This window comes from Desmodus rotundus, chromosome 6 (genome assembly GCF_022682495.2).
Source record: "Desmodus rotundus isolate HL8 chromosome 6, HLdesRot8A.1, whole genome shotgun sequence".
NCBI classification, from domain to species: Eukaryota; Metazoa; Chordata; class Mammalia; order Chiroptera; family Phyllostomidae; genus Desmodus; species Desmodus rotundus.
The window spans coordinates 35,156,344-35,179,304 of record NC_071392.1 but is presented as its reverse complement, the minus strand read 5'-3'; the positions used below and the strand labels follow the sequence as shown (position 1 = coordinate 35,179,304).

Below are 22,961 nucleotides of genomic sequence, written 5' to 3'. Positions count from 1 at the left end.
TTATCAAACTCATTACAAATGTGAACTATAGCTCAGACCCCTCCACACACTAAACACACTAGCACATATTTAGCAATATCACTCTAAGAGATTGATTTTTCTTCAAGCTTTCAATAAAATCGGTACCACCAGCAATACTTACTTTGATTGGTCATGTTTGCAAAAGTCATGTTTCTGAACTTTTCTGCATTTGCAAAGCTATCCGTCATGTCTCCAAAGATCAGCATTGTGAGGGGGAGCCCAGCTCCATGGATGATGGCGGATACAGTTCCCAGCAACATATACAACCTGTCAAGCCAATTTGAATAGCGAAACTGAAAAAAAGAGAGAGAGAGAAAATGTAGAGAATAGGGACAATTAGCACAGTTTCATGAATGGTTTGTATTACCTTCCATATATACCCCAAATCCAAACATTTTTCACACTACTACTGCTACCACACTGGTCCAAGCCAAACTACTGCAATAACCTAATTAGAAATGGGTGCTTGATTCTTCTGTTGAGTTCTGACCTACTTGTTCATATTGAATTCAGCATGTCTTCTTATGATGAAGTTTGATAAGAGGGATGGAACATTCCCCCGAGAAACTGTAAAAGTCTTTAATGGTATAGAAATAGAAATATAGTATTTGTTGCTCTGATTTCCAAGAATAGAAGCCACTTCTCATCTCCAGATGTTTTAGTCAAGAAAAATCTTGATTGCCAAAGGTCTCTCTGAGGACCCTGTTGAGCAAACATACTTTGTTGCTCTAAGAATTTGGCTCAGGTCACAGATCTGCTGCATAATGGCATTAGCATAAATGTAAAATGGCTTTAATGTAATTAGGCCTCAATAGTGAGGAGGAGGAAAATAATGAATTAAGATGCATGCGTGTTGCCCTGGCTGGGTGGTTCGGTTGGTTAGCGCATTGCCCGTAAACCAAGAGATTGTTGGTTTGATTCCTAGTCAGGGCACATGCCTGGGTCAGGGCCCGATCCTTGGTCAGGGCCCATATGCGAGGCAACATCGAAGTTTCTCTCTCACGTGAATGTTTTTCCCGTTCTCCCTCCCTCCCCCCCACCTTTCCTCTCTCTCTAAAATCAAGACACATATGTTCAGGTGAGGATTTAAAAAAATGGAACACAGAAAAAGATACATGCTTATCAAAAACCAGATTTCTTGAAAATACAGAATTTGGCCATAACGACTGACAAGTGTAGCCCTGCACAACCTCTTTAATTGCAGGCCAGTCACAAGGACAGAGTACTTCTCTAGATCTAAAAAGAGCCAGAAACAGCACAATACGGGCAACGGGCTTGGGGCTCTTTGAAAGGCCCACTTGGGGAACAATGACTATTTCGCCTGTACAATTTAAGGAACTAGTTAAGGACTGAAAGAAAAACCAAATGAAAGAAAACAAAAACAGAAACAGGATGAGGCCAGCTCCAGCTGCGGGTGTTTACAGTGGGTGGTTGTGTGGATTCCAGTTGCAGATACAACCAGCAGGTCTTTAGGGAGGAAACTGGGTAAAAAGTCAGAGGTCTGGGCAGGTTACATAAACCAAAAGGAAGCTCAAGCTAAAAGGCACAGCAGAAAACAGCAGAATTTTAGAACTAACATATACACCACAAAGAGACAGAAACCAATCAAGTTAGCTAACAAGGAACTTACAGAAGCAAGGAGTGGGAATAAGTGTTGAATTGACAAGTGGAGAAATAAACGGAATAGTTTTTGAGGGTCCATCAAGTAGAAAAGAAAAAGTGAAGCTGAGTTATAAAATCAGTGAAAATTGGAGTCTAGTGTAAGAATATCTAATATATACTTAGGTATTCACATTTAAAATTTGTCTTGCTCTTAAAATGTAACCAAGTGAGGTTAAGTTTGGGTAAATGACATATACTCTACATAATTTAAAACCATTGTCCACTTTACAAATTAAAACCTTTATGGAAGATTGTTTGGGGCATTTTTTCATATTTCATTGAACCCCAGCTACATTTTACCATTATTTTGTCTTAACTAAGCATTGATCTACCTCCTAACACACACACACACACACACACACACACGAGGAAAAGATGGACAGACCACTTATCTTTTCTCAGATACTTCATTAAAGTGGATAAAATATCAAATTCCTCAATAGAGGAAGAGAAAAGATAGTTGTCACCCAAGGATTTCTCTCATCAACACCCCCACAAGACATTTTAACTCCAAAACTAATCATTGACCATAATAAAAACAAGCAGGCCAGGTAAATGCCTACTCCATGATGGATAAAAGCCAGAGACAAAGAGAAAAAGACAGAACTCTTGCCTTCAGTGTTTAAACAGGAAGAGGAAGGCAAAGAAAAAAGTAAACACAATGTATGTTCCACATGATTTGACAGCATAGTGTACAGAATACAGCAGATACAAAATTGAGCAAATGGTCATTCCTTCCTTTGTGGAAAAGCTGCTTCCTCCCAGCTTTGAAAGTTCAGCAAGTGTTTAGAAGCAAGAAGGAAGGCATTCCAGCCAGAAAGAACAGCAAGCAGAGCAGGACCGACAACAACCTGCTTAGAGAGCACTGTGGTCTCCCAAGCTTGAGGTGTGAGGGTGGAAGCAGCAAGAAAAAGCTGCCCAAGAAGCACCCTTCCCTGAATTAGGGCAAATGAGAAGAGGCAGGATGTTGGGGAAAGAGGGCAGAGAAATCTCATTTAGTCCTGTTTGGTTGCCCATCCTGGGAGTTTTACCCAGCAAGTATGAGAGAGAACTCAGAGATTGAGATGTGGTTTTGTGACACTATTAAGTGTATGTAACAGAAGTCATGGGAGTAGATAAAATCATACAGGAGCAGACAAAGAGGGTGTGGGGTTAAGAATAATATGTAGCCTTGGCCAGTATGGTTCAGTTGGTTGGAGCATCGTCTCACACACCAGGAGGTTGGGGGTTCAATTCCCGGTCAGGGGACATGCCTACATTGCAGGTTCCGTCTCTAGGAGGCACATATGCGGAAAGCAGCCAATCGATGTGTCTTGATGTCCCTCTCTCATATCTATCTATCTATCTATCTATCTATCTATCTATCTATCTATCTCTCCCTTTCTCTCATATATACACACACTCATATATAAAGAATAATTTGTAGACGAAGAGAGACAGCATGTTGAATGTCCTTTTGATGATCTTGGGGGAAGAGGAAGAAGAGAGAAGATGGTACCTAAAGGGATTTGCAATATCCAGGGCTATTTAATTGTTACTATATTTATTGGCAAATCATCCAAAGAGATGATTGGTGAAAATACAGGAAGGAAACTGAGATGAAGCAATGTTCTAGAGAATAAAGGAAACCGTTGTTTCAAGAACCTGAGGCAAGGGACATCAGTGAATTCTAAAACTATTACATGAAATAAGATATCCCATTGTTGGGAACTACCCTGCCTGGTTTCAGAAGCTGTAACCCCCCCATGGCTAAAGCTGAGTAAAAACACCTTGGGACCATAAGCCACTAAGGAGACCAAACTTATCCTCCCAGCAGGGACACAGCCTCTGCCCCCTTTACTTCACACTGCTTGGCCCCAGGTGGATGACTGGTTAGCCAGTGATGGGTAAGATTCCTCAAGGGAGGGATGACCTAAGACAAGCCTGGTCACAAAAGGGCCCTCAGGGAAGGACTTAGGGGACCATAGAAAAAGGGGTGATGGACCCTCACCCCTCAGCTTTGTCATAGCCTGAGTCCTCATTCCATCTGTAAAAAGTCTCCTAGTCTCTTGGCTGTCCGAATCCCCCACCTGACTTTAAGCCTGAAACAATGCCAGAGGCAGGTGTGGCCGTGTGCTGGAATGGGTGGTTTCCAGGGGCAATCAGGTCAAAGAAAGAATGCATAAAATCCTGTGAAACCTACTTTGTTAAGAATGCCCTGAATTTAAATTATAAGGTCCGCACATAAAATGAGTTTGTTTTCCAAAGTTTTATGGCCCTTTGATGTCCCTCTGTCTATCTGACCCTGACTCAGAATAAGCCCTCAGAGTTCTTTGAATGTTATCTGTTCTTTGATCCTTACTGCCTGACAATGATTGATGAGCTTTACATATATGCCCTGTATTCCTATGAAAATTAAACCCAACAAAAGCCCACTGAGGAACAGGCTCAAGGTCCTTCTCCTCTGAGAGACTGGCCACCTTTCCTCACCAAGCAGATCATGTCTTGGTAAAATTATTCTCATCTGTGGCAGCCCAGGGGAGCTCTGCTGGATGACGCTCCCTCACATCCCATGATGCCTCAAATTCCCTCACAGTTGCAAGGAGGTAGAGATACTTCTACAATGGAGGGATACAATCTATCATCATCTAAACTAAGTGATCAAGCTTAACACCGTAAAAAAGTAGAATTTCCTGACATTTGATGTTTTTAGATGTGATGAGACATAAAAGTATGAGACATAAAAGATAGCATCCCAATGCAACTTTCTTAACCAAAATATCTCCCATGAATGTCTTAAAATTTTTAGAACTGTCAGGATATAAGAAATGCAAGGCATGGAAGAACAAGTTAAATGATGCCATAAGGAAGCAATGAAAACTGTCCAGAGGGTGAGACAGCCTGTACAGGACAACTGGTGCAGTCTTCTCAACATGTCGATGACATTTAAAAAGAGGAGAACACTGTCTACACTCAGGAGACACAACATCCAAATGTCATCACTGACTGGATCCTCTTCTGAACAAATCGATTACATGACTTTTGGGGGGATATAATTGGAAAAATTTGCCTACTAACTGAGCATGACATAACTTTAAGGAGTTACATTTATTTCATTAAATATGATCACTGTATTATGTTTTACAAGAAATTGTTTTATAGGAAATTTTTAAGAGGTATAAACTGAGGTAGTTACATATGAAACATCATGAAATCTATAAATTCAGGTGAAACATGTAGCAAAATGTTAACAATTATTAGGTACAGATAATGGGGATATAAGAGTGAATTTTGCTATTCTACCTTTGTATATGTTGGGAAATTTTCATAACAAGACTTGGTGAAAGAAGGAGGGTTCTCAAACAGGCAAAGGTATATATCTCTTCATCTCAAGCTCGAAGGGAACAAGTTAGGAATGAACACAGACACAAACAAGTTTCCAAGAATTTAAAAAATTCTGGACAAAGTTAAGAGAGTTCAGAATGTCCTATTTATTTGTGGCTTGATGCAAGATTGGTTTCTGGAGCATCACTTGGTTGGAGGATCCCTGGCCAGGTGGCTCAGTTGGAACACTAAAGGGTTGTGGGTTTGACCCCTGGTCGGGGCGCATATGGGAGGCAACCAATTGATGTTTCTCTCTCACATCAACATCTCTCTCTCTCTCTCTCTCTCTCTCTCTCTTTTTTTCTCTCTCTCCTCCTTGTTCTCTTTCTAAAATCAATAAACAAATCCTCAGGTGAGGATTTTAAAAAAGTGGAGAGAAGATCTGAGAAGGTGGTAGCACAATACTGAGTAGGACAAAAGCCTCAGTGGAATGTCTTAGCTCTGTCACTTGCAAGGGAGGAGACTTTGGAGGAAAAAAATCTCTTAATATCCTTTAGCCTCAGTATCTACATGTAAGAAACAAGGACGACATTCATATACGCAGTAAGTCTCACAGCGTTGTTATGAGGATAAAAATAAGACTTAATAAAAGAAGCTTTAACTAAGCATTTAATATGATAACTACTACATATAAGGAAATATTGTTATTGGTTTTAGAAATATAAAAATTAATAAGACTTTCTAGGAGCTTACAATGAAGGAGCAACTTGACAAAAAAAAAGTATAACATATCAGGTGAAATCTAAGATGGAGGTATAAATTAATTATAATTGGAGCTCTTTAAATGCAAGGAAATGGAAACTATATAGTTAGATGCTGATTGGGATGAGAAGGGGGGTGAACCAGAACCACACATAAGAAAGGTTCATCGACACTGAAAGACAGGGCTGGGCTTCCCCAGGCAGCAGGGGGAATAGAAAGTGCTGGCAGGAGAGTGGTTTAGATAATATTCAGCAGCCTCGATGGCGAATATGACCTTACCATGGTGTCTGGTTGCAGAGGGTAAATCCATTCATTCATTCACTCATTCATTTAACATCCAAAAGATATTTATTAAGCACCTACTAAGGATCATGTTTGGTTGTAGGTACTGGCAACAACAATGAATAAGATAAGATACCTCACCTCCTAAACCTTGCATTCTACTACAAATAGTAAAGTATCCAAGTACCTACTAAAGGTCCAGGCACTGTTCTGGGTACTTGGAGTGTATCAATGAACAAAACATATAAACCTCTGCCATCGTGGAGCCTGGACCACAGTGACAGGCAGGGTCAGCTGGCTTAGACTGGCTAATCAGGGACATCTTCTGAGAAGGCAATATCTGAGCTTAGACCACCGTGACAGGAAGGCTATAAATTAGTCAGTCATGTGACAATCTGGAGACAGAGCATTCCAGACTGGAAGAGCAAATGCAAAGCTTTGTCCTGGGATGAATATAAGTTTGGTGTGTCTCCAGGACCAAACAGAATTACCACTGTGGCAAGAGCAGAGTGAAGGAGAAGAGTGTGAAGTGAAGTCAGAGATGAGACAGAGGTCAGATATGGAGGGCCTTTTATAGCCACAGTAGGGAATTGGGGGTCTACTCTACACTTCCCATCTAAGTGTAAAGGAAAGGCACTAGAGAGTTTTAAGGACAGAACTGAGGTCATGTGATGTGGCTACTACGGATAAAATAGTTCTTAGAAGAGCAGAAATGGAGGAGGACTAGCACTAGGGAGTGAGGATGAGAGCAAACAAAGCTGTAGCTGCGTAGCTCAACTGGTTAATAGTGTCATCCCGATAAGCCGAGGTTGCGGGACCCCCGGTCAGGACATGTACAAGAATCAACCCATGAATGAGTGGAACAACAAATCTCTCTCTCTCTCTCATCAATAAAAAAAATCAATCAATCAATCAATCAAAGTCCTGACTAGGTGTGGTATGCAGAATAATGCCCTCCTCCTCCCAAATATGTCCACACCCTCATCCCAGGAACCTGTGAATATGTTTCCTTACACGGTAAAAGGGACTTTGCATATGTTAGGATTTTAAATTGGGGAGATTATCCTGGATTACCCAGGTGGGCCTAATGCAATCACAAGGGTCCTTGTAAGAGGGAGCCAAGGGGACCAAAGTCAGGAGCAGGAGAAATGAATGAAGACTTAGGTAAGAGGTTAGAGTGATGCAAGGAAGGGGCCATGAGTTTCAGAATGCAGGCAGCCTCTGGAAGCTAAAAGAGGGAAGGGAACAGGTTATCTCTTAGAGCCTGCAGCAGGAATTCAGCCCTGCTGGCGCCTTGATTTTAGCCCAGTGAGACTTGTGGCCCCAGAGCTGTAAGGTTATAAATCTGCGTTGTTTTAACTCATTAAGTTAGTGGTATTTTGTTACAGTAGCACTTGGAAACGAATGCACAACGTCAAAGAGAAAAAGGATAGTAAAGAGGAATGGCTAAGCTAGAAGGAATCAGAAATTGAGGGTGAAGATATCCATTTAGAGTTTACAGCTTCTGAGATGGGAGTCCACCCAGATGATAAGTCCATGGTTCTTGTCCACAAACGTAACTTAACTAAGGCAGAGTACGGGTGAAGGGTGTTGGACTGAAAAAGTCAAAGAATGCTGAGGCAAGGAGTCATGAATAAGGTTACCGAAAATAAAAGAATAATGAAAGCGCAGGTAAATGAAGCAGAGGTAATCAAGTGCCAGTGTTCTCCTTGGAGGAATGAAAGTAACTAGAAATCAGTAGGATACCACTAAAAACAGACAGAAGATACTATAGTTGTGCAGGGGTTTTGTGTGAAAACAATTAGGAAACAGCTCTATGAAACTAGAGAAATGCCAACATCATCACTGACTCCTGGAATAAGGGGTTGAGGAACTCGAACTTCACGAGAAAAGGTGACACAAGAAAAAATCGAAGAGCTGAGAGGAAAATCAACAGACTGCAGCATTAACAAACAGAGGAATGATCATGGGGAAGAGTGTCAAGTGCTTACTGGTCAGGATAGTATCAAAACATGCCCACTGAATTTGGTGAGTGGTGCAGACAAAGCCAAATTATAGTACATTAGGAAGTGACTGGCCCTGGCCAGGTGGCTCAGTTGGTTGGAGCATCATCCCATGCACCAAAAAGTTGCAGCTTCGATTCCCGGTCAGGGCACATACCTAGGTTGCAGGCTCAATCCCAGGTTGGGGAAGGTACAGGAGGTAACCAACTGATGTTTCTCTCTTACATTGATGTGTCTCTCTTTCTCTATCTCTCTCTGCCTTCCTCTCTAAAATCAATAAATATATCCTCAGAAGGGGGTTAAAAAATAAACTTAAAAAAAAAGTGACTGCAAGGTGAAACTGAAACAGAAAGCAAGGCAACCCTTGCGTGGGAAGCAAGCTAGAGGGGCATGATGATTAAAATCCACTAAGAAGGACACTAATAAAGTTAAAGACACCTGATGTGCAAATGCCAGTGGAAAGACCCAGTTCAGAGGGAAAGATTGAAGATACAGAAATGACAACAAATAAGGTTCTTGAGAAGGCAGAGTATATGGGAGCCAAAGTACATGTAGGCAGTGAGTTTTAAGGACCAGATGCTTCCTCTGTTGTAATAAAAGGGAAGGAACAGGGGACTAACCCAGGCACAGGTAAGTGTGTCTGCAGATTGGAAGAGAAGAGTTGAACTTGTCAGGTGGCTTCCATTTTGTTTGTGTAGTAAAAGATGAGGTTGTCTACCCAGAATGAGAGGTGTTGAGGGTGAGGGAGGAAGAAGTGGGAAATTTGAAGAGCAGAGGTTTGACATAGTGAAAAGAACAGAAGAATAGTACCCAGTCTGTGCTGGGTGCACCCTGCTGTGAGATTTTCCCTAGCACCAGCCAGATATAGGGATTGAGGCACCAAGAAGGCAGATGGCTGATTTTGCCTGGGCTGTATATGACTAGTGACAGGTAAAAGGAAGTTTCTAGCTTGGGCAAGTGAATAACGAAAGAGATGGTCATTACTTTAAGCAGGATTAGAAAGAGCAAGAAGACAGGAACTACTATAAAGGACACATGGACAAAACCAAGGGGGAGGGTGGAGAGGGGGGAGGGAGGTGGGTTCAGCTGGGGTGGGGTGGAGGGATGGGGAGAAAAGGCATACAACTGTAATTGAATAACAATAAAAAAAAAAAAAAAAAAAAGAAAGAGCAAGAAGACAGGAAGGGGCTGAGGGAAACTGATGGGTTAGCTAATGATCCAGAGAGGACAGTAAACAGACTGAAAAGAGAGGAGTTGGCTGCCTAATTCAGGCTGGCTGCTTCAACTGGTCACTTTGCAGACAGAAGTTTCGAATAACAAAAGCCAGGACGTGGCTGTATGAGTGGGTGGCTGGGGTGAAGGAGGGGGAAAGATTATTGCAGCTGTGAAGGTCAAGAAGTGGTTATCCCTACCACCATAAAGGCCACTCAAAATAGTAGGGCACCAGGGGTGAAAAGGGAGGCACTGAGCCGGGTGGTCTTCAATGACTCAGAAATGACTGGGTGATCAGAAGGTAACTATCAACAAAGGACCCTTCAATTCCAGGCAGATAAAAGCTTACCCAGTCATAAACTATCATAAATAATTCCGTTGTTAAAAGCCCTGGCTCTAGACGATGCAGTTCTGGGCAAAATTCTGGACTCGCCCTGTTACTCGTTTTGTGACTTGGTGACTTTGAATGTGTTGCTTACCTTTCCTGAGTCCTTGTCATCATCTGGACCATAAGGAGAACCACCCAAGTGCCCACATCAGCAAGTTATTGTGAATATTAAGTTAAAAATCATACATGGAGTGCTTAACAAATGCCTAGCAGAGAGGTAACATTACTGGCTGTTAGCTATCTGGAAGAAAACCAATGTTTCAACAAGATACACAAAGTAGAAAGCTGAGAGTTGCATTCACAGCGTAATCCTGGCAAGTGTGTACAATCTTTCAGGAGTGCTTTGTATAGGAATTGCAGCCTAACTTGCATTTTTCCTGCCCTCATTTCCATTGGTCCCCATTTCCTCGCCAGCTTTCAATTGTTTTCTACTTGTATGCTTCTGTAAGTGTTGAAACAAGGCCTTATACAAATAAAATAAAGTCTAGTGGAAAGAATTGAATCTATTCCTTATCTTTTTTATCACTTTCTCAAGATTGCTAAGAAGTCTCATAGTAGAAATGAGGGAACAGGGATGGTATGCAGAAAACAGTTAATAGTGCAAGCCTCAGAGGGCTAAGTCTAGAGAGGCCTGTATACAAGGCTGACATCTAGAACCTGGATTTGGGGAGGGGTATGGCCATCCTAACTGATAAAGCAGCCGGAACTATTTGCGCAATGTGGTTTATCCTGAAAACCTGCCTTCCTTCTGCAAGTCTGGAATTTTGGTATGTGCTGGGCCTACAGGATCAGCCCCAGTAAAAGCCTTGCACACCCAGCCTCTGAGCTTCTCTAATAGATAGACTTTCACATGTGCTGCCACAACTTATCATCTGGGGAATAATGTGTGACTCCACTAGGAGAGCACTTGGCGAACTTGTGCCTGTTTTTTCCTGAATGTCTCTCTTCGTGCCTTTTCCCGTGGCGATTCTGCTTTGTACCCTTCTGCTGTAACACACCTTATCCATGCTGAGTCCTGGGGGTTCCTCTATGGAATCATCAAACCTGGGTTCTTGGAAACCACCAGCACACATGAGTCTTTGTCTTAGCTGGACACTGTTATTAATTAAGGCATCTAGTAACATCGGCATTTTATTGTTGAACTTAACATGTCCTTGTGTTTTAGCTTTTACATACAAGTTCACAGTTTTCTATGTCAACTCTTCAGGAAAAAGACACATTAGTAGTATAGTACTCTGTCAAAAGGCTTAGGATATATTCTTTCTATGCCATCCTGAGCACTGTGATTTAGAATGTGAACTTCCCAGGTCTGAATCCTGGCCCCACTGTGTATTCTTGGGCAAGTTTATATATGTCTGGCCTCAGTTTCTTCATCTGCAAGATTAGAATAACAATAGTATTTATCTCAGAATATTGGATTGGCCAAAAATTTTGTTTAGTTTTCTTCCATTAGATAGCTCTAGTAGTGCTTAGTTGTCTTTAACTTCATTCGAAACAATTTCATTAGATTGTATTGTAACAGCTGTCATATCAGCTGCATTTAAAAAAAACTTAACAAACTCGGTGAACTTCTGTGTAGCCATTTTTAGTACTGAAGATGGAAGAAAATAAGCAACATTTTTGGCATATTATGCTTTATTATTTCAAGAAAGGTAAAAGCACAACTGAAATGCAGAAAAAGATTGGCGTAGTGTATGGAGAAGGTGCTGTGACTGACCAAACGTTTCAAAAGTGGTTTGCGAAGTTTCATGCTGGAGTTTTCTCACTGGACAATGTTCCATGGTCGGGTAGACCAGTTGAGTTGATAGCAATCAAATGGCGATATTAATTGAGAACAATCAACATTTTACCATGTGGGAGATAGCCAACATACTCAAAATATTCAAATCAATAGAGTTATTGGTGAAAACAAAAAAACCGTGTCTTTTATTTTACAAGAAAAACTAAGCAAACTTTTTGGCCAACCCAACAGTATCTATCTCTGTGAGGTAAAAAATGAGGCATATATAAGATACTTAGAACAATACACGGTATATAGAGCTACATGTGTTATTACCTCACATTGTAATTCCAGATTTTTATTCTTTTGTGGCTTGAATTGTATTGATAGTGTTACCTCAGTGTATTAGGTCTATTAAATTTTCTAAAATATAAGATTTCCTTTAAAATTTAAGCTACAAAGCCCTGACTGGTATAGCTCAGAGGGTTGGGCATCATCTCATAAACCTAAAGGTTGCCCGTTTGACTCCTGGTCAAGGCTTATGCCTGTGTTGCAGGCCAGGTCCATGGTTGAAGACATGAGAAAGGCAATGGATCAATGTTTCTCTCACACATGGATGTTTCTCCCCCTCTCTTTCTCCCTCCCCCTCTAAAAATAAATAAATAAATATTAAGCTACAAATAATAAAAACTACAAAAGACAGATTTTGAGATGAGTTTTGGTCTCAAAATGAATTCAGTTCAATTCAGGCAGAGAGAGACCATCAACCAGTCATATCTATAAAGCACCTGCCTTATTCCCAATTGATTAAAGAGAACCACTGTGCCAACAGAAAATGAGATCAAGAATTATATTAAGGTTTTCAAATTCTAGATTATCAGTTACTCAACACAAAGGATATTACATGTAGTAAGTCACAGTGATAAAACAATTCAGTGTAAACTATTATATAAGTACCTGGGACTTTGATTCAAAACTGCCATTTCAGAGTCACTGAAAACAGGGAACCTTGGGTCCTACTTGAACCACACCCCACATGGCTGGTCTCATCCAGGTAGCTAAGAGATCTGTTATCTGTGGGAGAGGTGCTTGCCATCGATCACTGGAGACATAACTAATAAGGAGGATACTGAAATCTAACACAGGAAGAATGGCTACTGAGGCTCAATTCACACGGCAAGTTAAAATCAGCATTTCCCTGAAAATAAGCTAAGTCAAACCAATACATTTTACCTCTCTATTAACATACTCTCCAAGAAATAATTGTATGAGGTGAAATATCTCTTCTCCAGGTAAGGACAAGTCAATCTATAAGTATTCTATATAGTAAATAAATTCAAAACTCACCATTGTAAGTATACTGACAGTTGGTTTCTTTTCTTTCTTCTCATTTTTTTTACTGAAAAACAGCAATAGAATTACAATTTTTAAAAAACTAAATTTTAAATTACCAAACTAACATGGAGCTTATAACATGCCTACAATATATTATTCAATTAAAAAAACAGGTTACTATATAACAATCCCATTTATAAAGTTTAAACGTGTTTACATGTGTCTTTGAAATCTATATGTGTGGTTATCACTGGGGGTTGAGATTTTTATCAAAATATTTTCTTCCTTATGCCTTTATATTTCCTAATTTTCTATGATAAACACACAGACATACTACTTTTGCAATTAAAAAACATACTAAAAAAGAGAGCTTCCTGTTCTTACTCTAATTAGAAAATCATTCATCCTCTCCCGAACTAATGCCTTTATCATCTAAGCAATTCTAGAAGCAGACAGGATATCTACCACCCAGGTGAACCTGAATCATTGCCTCTACCAGTGGAGGGTAGTGGCGATCAGAGACTGGGCATAAACCAACCTGGGAAGAAAAGTAATTAAATCACTATGAGCAAATCTAATTCTGAAATGATGTTTGGGGCCCTAAATAGACCCTTATGGCAATAAATGCAACTAGAAACACTGCAGTCGAAGTCAAGGAAGACAGTCTGTAAACTGCAAAAACAGCTGCCCTCCGGCATAATAAGAAAGTCAATTGTTATTTTGAGACTAGATTCAAATGAATCTAACTGTAACCCGTTTTCCACTCTGTAACTGCCACGTAGGTCATGAAGAAAAACCAATCATTACCCTCCTCCACATCTCCATTTTCAAATGTACAAAAGAAAGACTATTTCACAGAAGAGCCACCTCATCTTTACACAGGGTTTCAAGTTTAAAAAGTAAATTCATCTTTGTCTTTGTTCTTTACACTAAGCAAGGTCAAAGAGTTGAAGAGACTTCTAAAGAAAAAAACCTAGAGTTTACCCCATATTTGGCTTCGGAGTGATGTTAGACAGACATAAACACACAAAATACACAAACATAACTCTTCAAACGTGGTCCCACCCTATTCCGAGTAAACGTGGTCCCATCCTGGTTTCAGTAACCCTGGAACCAGAATGAGAGCAGAAAAATAGCCACACACAATCGAATTTTAGCTCTGAGCTTTTTATGTACTTTTTTCCTCCTCTACAACTGCTGCTACTTTGGAAATGTTAGAATGTTCCTGAGTCACTGGCTAAGTAAACACTTCCCATACATGATCTCATTTAATACTTTTTAATTGTATTAAATTTATTGGGGTGACATTAGTTAATAAAATTATATAGGTTTCAAGCATATGATTCTATAGCAAATGATCTGTATATTGCATTGAGCATTCGCCATCCAAAGTTATTTAATTTTAATCTCTGTAAAGCAGGCACATTTTTGTCCTTTTAAAGATAAGAAAACTGCAGGTGACAGAAGCTAACTAGCTTGTCCAAGGTCACAAGCTTAGGACAAAGTCAAGATTTAAACTGAAAAGTCTATCCCCTCAACACCAGATATTCGGTGCAACCTGGGCCTTCTGAGTCACTGCACTGCAAGGATGTGCACTTCCACAAGGACTGTCACCCCTGCTTGATTATTCACTTCCCCCGTCAGCCGGAAACACAGAGCTGACCACAGGGACGTCACTCACCAAACCTCATTTTAATTAAGAATCTTTATACCTATAGATATTCCAAGTGGTACAGTCATCCAACCATCATACCTATAAGCAAAGCCACGTGCTTCCTTACAATTACAAATCAGAATACATAGTTTAAAACAAAAATCAGCCCTGACCAATGTGGCTTGGTTGGTTGGACACCATCCTGCAAAGTGAAATGTTGCTGGTTCAATTCCCAGTAAGGGCACATGCCTAGGTTGTGGGTTCATCCTGGCTGGGGCGTGTGAGAGGCAGCCAATAGATGTTTCTCTCTCACATCAATGTTTCCCTCCCTCTTTTTCTCCTTCCCTTTTCCTCTCTCTAAAAATAAATACAAATCTTTAAAATAAAAAATAAATTTAAAAAACCCTGCAAACTCATAGAAAAAGAGATCAGATTTGTGGTTACTGGGGTGGGGGGTGGGGTTAAGGAAGGTGGTCCAAAGGTACAAATTTCCAGCTATAAGCTAAAGTACAAGGGGTTTAGTAATGCACAATATGATGACCTAAGTTAACAGTGGTCTATGGGACACAGGAAAGTTGTTTAGAAAGCAGATCCTAAGAGCTCTTGTCGAAAGGAAAAAAAATGTTTTTCTTTTTCTTTTTATTGTATCTGTATGAGATGGATGTTAACTAAAATTATTGTGGTAATCATTTCATTAAACATGGAAGTCAAACCATTATGCTTTACACCTTATACAGGACTGTATGTCAGTTATATCTCAGTAAAACTGGGGGGGGAGGGGAAGAATATATAGGTTTATTAAGAACAGATTAATACCAGTGATGACGATCACAATGAGAAATACTTAACTAAAAAACATTTCTAGTTTGAAACAAGTCTGCAGGCTCTAAGAAGAACGAGTACTAAAATGAAGTCATGTGCAGGCTTGAACCAATTTCTTTACCACTTCCCTCCACAAACTCTCAGTATTTCTTACCCCCAAATCACCATTTGCGTCCTAATTTCTTTAAAGTACCAAGGGTTTTTTTTTTTTAGGTTGAAAACAAAAGGAAATGATCTGCTTTCTACTTTATGAAGTCTTTTTGCTTACAGGAAAATTTTTTATTGTAAAAATTTTAAATAAGCAGAAAAATTGAAATGGTAATAAGAACAATTCACCTAGATTTGACAATTAACATTTTTACCATATTTTCTTCAGTTTTCAACTGAAGTGTACATTGTCATTGTTAATATTTTGCTGAACTGTTTTAAAGTTGCAAATATCATTGCTCTTCACATGCTTTCCTACCATTATCACATCTAAAAAGAGAGCAAGTTTCTATAGGTTCTTTCTTTTTTGAACTCTGATGTAATCAAGGCCCACACATTATTTTTGGTAGTTATGTCTCTTTAGTCTCTTTTTGAAATCTAGAAGTCCTTCTGCTCCTCACCCTCACCCCGCTGACCTTTTGTAGGAACAAAAACAGATGTCTTAAAGAATGTTTTGCATCTTGGATATGTCTGTTTCAAACTGAATTCAAGTTGAGGTATGCGATAAGTATAAATACACAGATTTGGAAACTTGATAATCGCCCCATATCTGTAGTTTCTCTTTCCATGGTTTCAGTTACCTGTGGTCAACTGTGGTCCAAAAGGACTAAATGGAAAATTCAGAAACAAACAACTTATAAGTTTTAAATTGTGCCCCACTTTGGGGAGATGGATGAAATTTAGCACCCACCCCCTGGAGACATGAATCGTCCCTCTGACCAGAGTCCCCATGTTGTACAGCTACCTGCCTCTTAGTTACTTAGCAGCTGTCTACCAGGTCTATGCCAGGGCAACTCAGTGCTGGTGTTCAAATAACCCTTCCTTTATTAGTGGTTCCAAAGTCACTCAGAGAGCTCTTATTCCAGAATATTGTTACAACTGTTCTCTTTTTAGTTATTATTGTTCATCTCTTACTGTGCCTAACATGTACATTAAACTTTGTCACAGGTATGCACATATAGGAAAAAATGTAGTGCAGTTGACCCTTAAAAAACTCAGGGGGGGTTAAGGAAGCTGACTGCCCGTATATAACTTTACTCAGCCCTCTGCACACTCCGACTCCCAATTGTCAGCTGATCCTTGAACAATACAGGTTGGAACTGTGGGTCAACTGAAAAAAATAGTGAGCACAGGTAGACCCGTGTAGTTCAAACCTGCGCTGTTCAAGGGTCTACCGTATAGGTAGTGTTAGGAACTATCCTTGGTTTCAGGCATCCACCAGGGGTCTTAGAACATACCCCTGCCATTAAGAGGGCATCCGTGTATGAAAAAGAGAATGTAAAGTATCTGATTAATAATGCTGATTACAGGTAGAAATGATAATATTTTGGATATACTGGGTTCCTTAAAATATACTTTCAAAATTAATTTCACCTGTTTTCTTTTACTTCTCTTAGTGTTGCTCCTAGCAATTAATGGTCACAAATGTGACTCACATTATATTTCTATTGGACAACATCAGTCTAGAAGCTTGGCTGGATTCAGACTAAATGTTTTGCTGACGCACTTCCTAGGTGGGGTCTTGTCACTAACACAGCGTATTCCACCGTGAGTGCTGTCGGGCCTGATCACTGGGTTCAAACACCAGCTGCGAAATCTCCCTGCTGGAAAAGCACAGTTTTCTTTTTCCAATTAGTAAGAATTTTGGATAACTCTTAGATACAACTTTTCCATTAACAATCCTCACCTGAATCAACTGTAACAATGCAGGTTCAAAAATGGTAATTGGTATTTTTTCTGTACAGAATGTTCCTTCTTTCTCTTCCTCACCCTCTTAGTTTTTCTTCTCTCAGAATTTTATTAAGGGTTCATGGATTATATTCAGTATTTTACAATCAGGTTTGGTCATTATTCTTTTTGTTTCTCATATTGCCCTGTCTGTGGTCACGGGAAGCCCTTTCAAGCAAATTCCTGTGTCCTTTGATAACTTAACTCCACCTCCTTGTTCTGGCAGAGCACAGGATACTCCAGGGCCCCTTTTTACCTGCCCAGACCTGGTTGGAATTAGCCATTTCTCTACAGGGTTCACAGCCCTTCTAGTGAGGAACGGTATTTAGAAACCAAGATCTGGCGCTCAGTGTGCTCGTCGCTATTGTCCCTTTCCCTGGTCAGAAACTGAACTATTAAAAAAACCATATGAGTTCATATTAAAATGTCCAATTCGACGACGATCAACGTTCTGATCAACACGGCTTGCCAAGCAGAAGGTAATAAAACACAGTAAAGGATGTCCTAAAGCCTCAGGAGTGAGGAAGAAGTCTGATAAGGCCGAGGGAAAACGCAAATGCCGTGCTCAACTCTGCCAGGGAACTTCTGCAGAGAAGCCGCTAGCATTTAACATTAAAATCATCTTCATCATCACCTCTTCATTTATTTCAGTGCTGAGGACTTGAAACAAGTCGCCCAAATCTCTCCGGCAATGTAAAGTATTAAAGTGAAACAAAGTGGCTACCTTTTTTGGTCCGTTTCCAAGAATTTTCCCCCTGTTCCTCCACTGCCACCTTCTTCAAGATCCATCCCGACCTGAGGAGAAACCACGGAGGATGAGCCAAAGGTGTGATCGCCAGAGGCCAAGGTGAGACTGAGCCCCACGCGCCCCACGCGCCAAGCCGGTCTAGCGGTAGGGTGGTGCGCTCCCGCTGACGCTGCCCAGCTGCTCCCGCGGTGGTCGGTGGTCGGTGGTCACCGCAGAGGCTCGCCTGCACCGGAGGCCTCCAGACTCTGCACTCGAACAGACCTAGAGGACTTTGCCCACCGCCAAGGAGGATCTTCCTCCGGGTTACCCTGGTTGCGGACAGAGCTTCCTCCGCCCACCCACCTCCAGCTCCGGGACCCACCTTCCTTCCCACTCTGGTTCTACGCGCTCCCGACTACGTAAACCAGTACCTGTGGCCAGCGCTGGAAACTTTGGGCTGGGGGTGCTCCGCAAGCTCCCCGAGTCCCTCTAGGTCTCCCCCCAACTCGGTCCCTATAGGCTTCTCTAGTTGGAATCTCCCCTTCCATCCCCTCGGAAGCCGTCCTCCCACAGGGAGCAAACTCAATAAACTTGAGCGCCCTAGCCTTCCTGAGAACTGACCCCATCCAGTAACAACTTCGCACCTCCGTACCTCGGGCTTTCCTCGGGCCGTCCACCGAGATGTGAATTTTGTTAGACAAGAGGCAGATCTCAGTGGGAAAGCTTCGCGATGCTAGCCGAAGTCCGGGCTTCCGCAAGCTAGGCGGGGCCGGAGCTCGAATGCGCCCAGGCTCCCAGCTGCGAAAGGAATGAGCCGGGACTGCGCGGCGCGTACCCTGGGGCTCCTGTGCCCAGCCAATCAGAACTCCTCACCGCCCGCTGGATAGAATGCGGGTTGCCCAACTCCTTACGAAACAGGTTGAAATTCCAGGAGGGGTGTCCTTGCCACGATAGTAGCCCAATAGGAAAAGGGCAGTAGAGACACGCTTGCCAGCTGAATCATTAGGAGTGCTTCCATCTATAGGGCTATGTCTCTACATGTCCATAAAAGTCTCCATTTTGATAGAAATATATATTAATATAATATATACATTGGATACACACTTGGTTCCCTGGATCTCGAGTAGGCAAGGGACACTTTCTTTGGCATCACATGTAACAGTTAATATAAAACAATCTCTGATCTCGCCCATTTTGTACCTAAAAAAGGTTCAATTTCTCTTCCTAGCAGCACCTTTAAAGAAGTCATGTGAAGTTTTTCAGCGAGTCTTTCTTCGGTATATTAGTTTCTGAGGTTAACTGTTCATCCGATTTTTACATAAAGGGAAGAAAATAAATAGGAAATTTTTTTTTTAATATTTGTATTGAAACAGACATTTCAGGACTTTGAAATGTCCTTAAAACGGACATTTTAAGAAATAGTACTTAAACGTATGTAATACTTTTAAATTTTAGCCATCAAATCAATGCCCTTGTTTTTCCCAAGGTGTTTCAAAACTCTTGCATTCTAATTTGGATTATTAAAGTATTGTGCATTTTAGCGTATTACTTTAGGTATAATTTAATTCCATATTTACTGCTACCATTTTACTATTTTTTCTTGTCTAATAACTCCCTCAAGTTGTTGAAAAGTAAATGTAATCTTCACAAATCAAATTCATGAAGTAGTATTAACTCACACCAGAGCTTTTCATACTTCTTATAAATGTAGAGGAGACATGTTTTAGTGACTTTTAGTGTACATTCTCTGCCTTATGCCTGTTGCCTCTCAGGTCACTGCAAAAGTTTAAAAGAAACTCTTTTTATTTTTTTCCCGCATAGTGTGAATATTTTTCCTGCATAGTGTGAATATTTTTCCTGCTTTAAGTCATACTTCAAACCCATAATTTTCTTTCCACCTTTACTCCAAATTTTCCTTGCCTTGATTTTTTTTTTTAGCCATACAATCAGCTTTCTTTCTTTACAAACTGTTAAGTAGACTTTCTAACAGGCCACTGATTTTCTCTATGTTCTAATTTATATACACGTGTGCAGCATTGGTTCACTGCTTAAAGGCTTAACGACAACCCAGTGGCCCACCTGGCCCTAATGTGTAAAGTTTTCCTCTTCATTACCTGCATCTTTAATCTGATTTATGCCTCTGCTGTGTTTCCACCTTTGTCTTACTTTGTCCCACCTTTAGTTCATGATCTTGTTACACTTTATGTATACTTGTAAACTACCTTAACTAACACAATGAAGGATATTTTAAAATATAATATTATGATGATTATACTATGTCTACAGGCTTGAGCTTAAAGTGAAAATCTCCATCAAGGACATAGAGAGTTGAGGATCAGACTAGCCCATAGTTTTCAATAAAGCTCTGTTTTTCTATTATATATTTTGTAGTTTCTTTGCTTGACTATCATGAAAGTATGGATATAAAATATGATGGATCTAAAATAATGGACAGTTCTGGCTGTTTCCAAGCCACAGTCCTTGACCTTTAAAGACAGACTCCTGTCTCCCATTACTGCCCGCCACTTCTGGTAAAATGTTAACAGCTGCATTTGGCAGTTCCTCACAGAAATCCAAGCAGCCCCTTTTCAAGTCTTCACTCACATACTTTCATTCAAGCAGCTCTTGGGTTGTCCAAAAAGTCGCTTACAGTTTTTCCATAAAATAAAAGACATATTTTGCTCGGGCTGGTGTGGCTCAGTAGATTGAGTGCGGGCCTGTGAACCAAAGGGCACATGCCTGGGTTGCCAGGCAGGCCCCCAGTAAGGGGGGTGTGAGAGGCAACCACACACCGATGTTTCTCTCCCTCTCTTTCTCCCGCTCTTTCCCTCTCTCTAAACATAAATAAATAAAATCTTTCAAAAAATAAATAAAAATAAGACTTCTTTTTTATTTTCACCAATAACTTTATTGATTCGGATATTTTGAGTATGTCGGCTCTCTCCCACTATTGGCTTCTAGTGGGTAGAGGCCAGGGGTGCTGCTAAACATTGTCCAATGCATGAGAGAGCCCTGCAGCTAAGAATTATTTGTCAATAATGTCAATAGTACCTAGAAACTTCGTGAACCACTTTTGACAGCTCACTCAGTCATAGCACCTTCTCCATACACTGCACAAATCTTTGTTGTGTTTGTTTCATTTTTACCTTTCTTGAAGTAATAAAGCATATACAATACACCCAAAATGTTGCATTATTTTCATTCATTTTCAAAATTAAAATGGCTGCACAAAAATTCACCAACTTTGATAAGTTATTTTAAATGTACACTAATATGACAGCTGTCACAATACAATCTAACAAAATTGTTTCTAATGAAGTTGAAGACAACTAAACACTACTAGAGCCATCATACAGAAAAAACATAATGGACTTTTTGGCCAACCCAATATTTTTTCCTTTTTGAAGTGGGCTTCCCCTTAATTCTGCATCTTCCAGTCCTCCACCAACATGTAGTCCTTTCATGAACTTGTATGTACTCTCCCAATACCCAAGACTTGCATCCCTGTGCAGTCTATCCTATACATATTTGTGAAAATAATAATAATAAACATTTACTAAGCACTGGCCATCTACCAGAAACTGTCCTAAGCACTTGAAAGAGATTGCTTTATTCAATCCTCACAAGAACCCCATGAAGTAGGTACTATCATTCTTACACACATTTTACAGTGGGAGAAGCTGAGGTTACATTATTTGCCGAAAGTCACGTGGCAGATAGCTGACCCAGAACCTGAAAGCCATCCAACTCTCATAACTATACTCCTCATTGTTAGCCTATACTATAGCATATATTATAATACACTACTACACTGCCTTTCCAACCCCCCTGAAATGTTTTCCTCTTATGACGCCATCTTTAAAAACCTGCAGTGCTCCGTACCACCAACTATATCAGATCTAAGAGTGTCCACTTAGCTTTTAAAGACTCTAACACATCACCTCACTCTGATCATCTTCATCCAACTACCTTCTTTATACTCTCTCCCTTGAACCAAAACATACATACATATTCATTCCATTTCAGCCCAATTCACCTCTCAGATGATTCACTCTTTTTTCCCCCACTCAGTGCCTTCCAACATGTAAATCTTTAAATTAATTTATAATTGTCTTCTTTGGTACCTGACTTTCCTACACAATTTGGACTTCTGAGTCACAAAAACTTAGAGTCAAGTACCATTTCTGTTGTTTTGTTGTGTAAGTTTGAACAAGTTACTTAACTTTTCTGTCCCCCAGTTATCGCTTTGGTAAAGAGGTGGTACTGATGGTACAGCAGGTTCTTCAATAACGTCATTTTGTTCATCATTTAGTTGTAACGTTGATGAGATGTCCTAGAAACTTAGCTGTTATTTATATCAATTGGCCTATGCTAAAATTGGTTTCATTAAATGTCGTTTTGTGTAAAGCCAGAGAACCTATCAACAATGTTAAGTGAGGACTTACTGTACCTTAAAGTGCTATTGTAAGATTAAGTGATTTGTGTATTTAAAAGACTTGTACATTTTTTAAGGGTTCTTTGCAAGGGTAATTGACGCGAAGTTTCAACAAACCAGCAGCTGCAGTTGCTGCAGGCCTGCTTTCAGCTTCACGATGTTTCCATTGGCCAAAAACACACTGTCATTCAAAGCATTCAGCAAATAACGGCCAGGCAGATCAACCAGAAATGGACACCTGATTTCCATGACAAATATGGCAATGCTGCATTAGCTAGTGGAGCCACTTTCCGTGTTGCTGCATGGGTATATACAGCCACACACATTAGAATCGAATGGAACCAGCCTCTGCTGGCAGAGTCACCCCAAAGGAATGGAGAGATCAGTCATCATCCCACCTGGGGTAATAATTAATTCTGAAAACTAACTCATGATCGATGCCAAGTGAAAGCACTCTTTACCCATTAAAATATGGCATGACTGAAGAAATAAAGGAATCTGAAACCTTCACAAAAGAAGACTTGCACAGTGCCTGAAACACTCTGAACAATCAACAACTGCTATGTATGAGTAACAACACTCCCATTTCAATCTATTTTGGGCCTTCCTTGGCATTCTTCAGCCCTCATGCATGTAGCTACATACATTCTCTATTACATTCAATAGCATAACAGAGGGGAAAAGCCAGTGCCTAAATAAT

General features: G+C 40.5%; 1 protein-coding gene and 1 pseudogene across 2 annotated transcripts in view; one reads left to right on the top strand and one right to left on the bottom strand.

Annotated features, from left to right (window-relative positions):
• ABCB1 (ATP binding cassette subfamily B member 1) overlaps positions 1-18,686 on the bottom strand; it is a 75,405-nt gene extending 56,719 nt beyond the window's left edge. Inside the window, exons 1-4 of one of the 2 annotated variants that reach the window (XM_045194292.2) lie at positions 18,471-18,686; positions 17,824-17,894; positions 12,701-12,752; positions 143-314 (exon numbers count right to left, since the gene is read on the bottom strand). In XM_045194292.2, coding sequence (XP_045050227.2) covers positions 143-314; positions 12,701-12,752; positions 17,824-17,888 — 289 coding nt within the window. In that variant the 5' untranslated portion in view covers positions 17,889-17,894; positions 18,471-18,686. The remainder of the gene's footprint in view (positions 1-142; positions 315-12,700; positions 12,753-17,823; positions 17,895-18,470) is intronic. The other variant, XM_045194286.3, reaches the window with a different exon arrangement.
• Positions 18,687-22,418: 3,732 nt separating this feature from the next.
• On the top strand, positions 22,419-22,668 carry LOC112302624 (cytochrome c oxidase subunit 7B, mitochondrial pseudogene; annotated as a pseudogene).
• Positions 22,669-22,961: the final 293 nt, after the last annotated feature.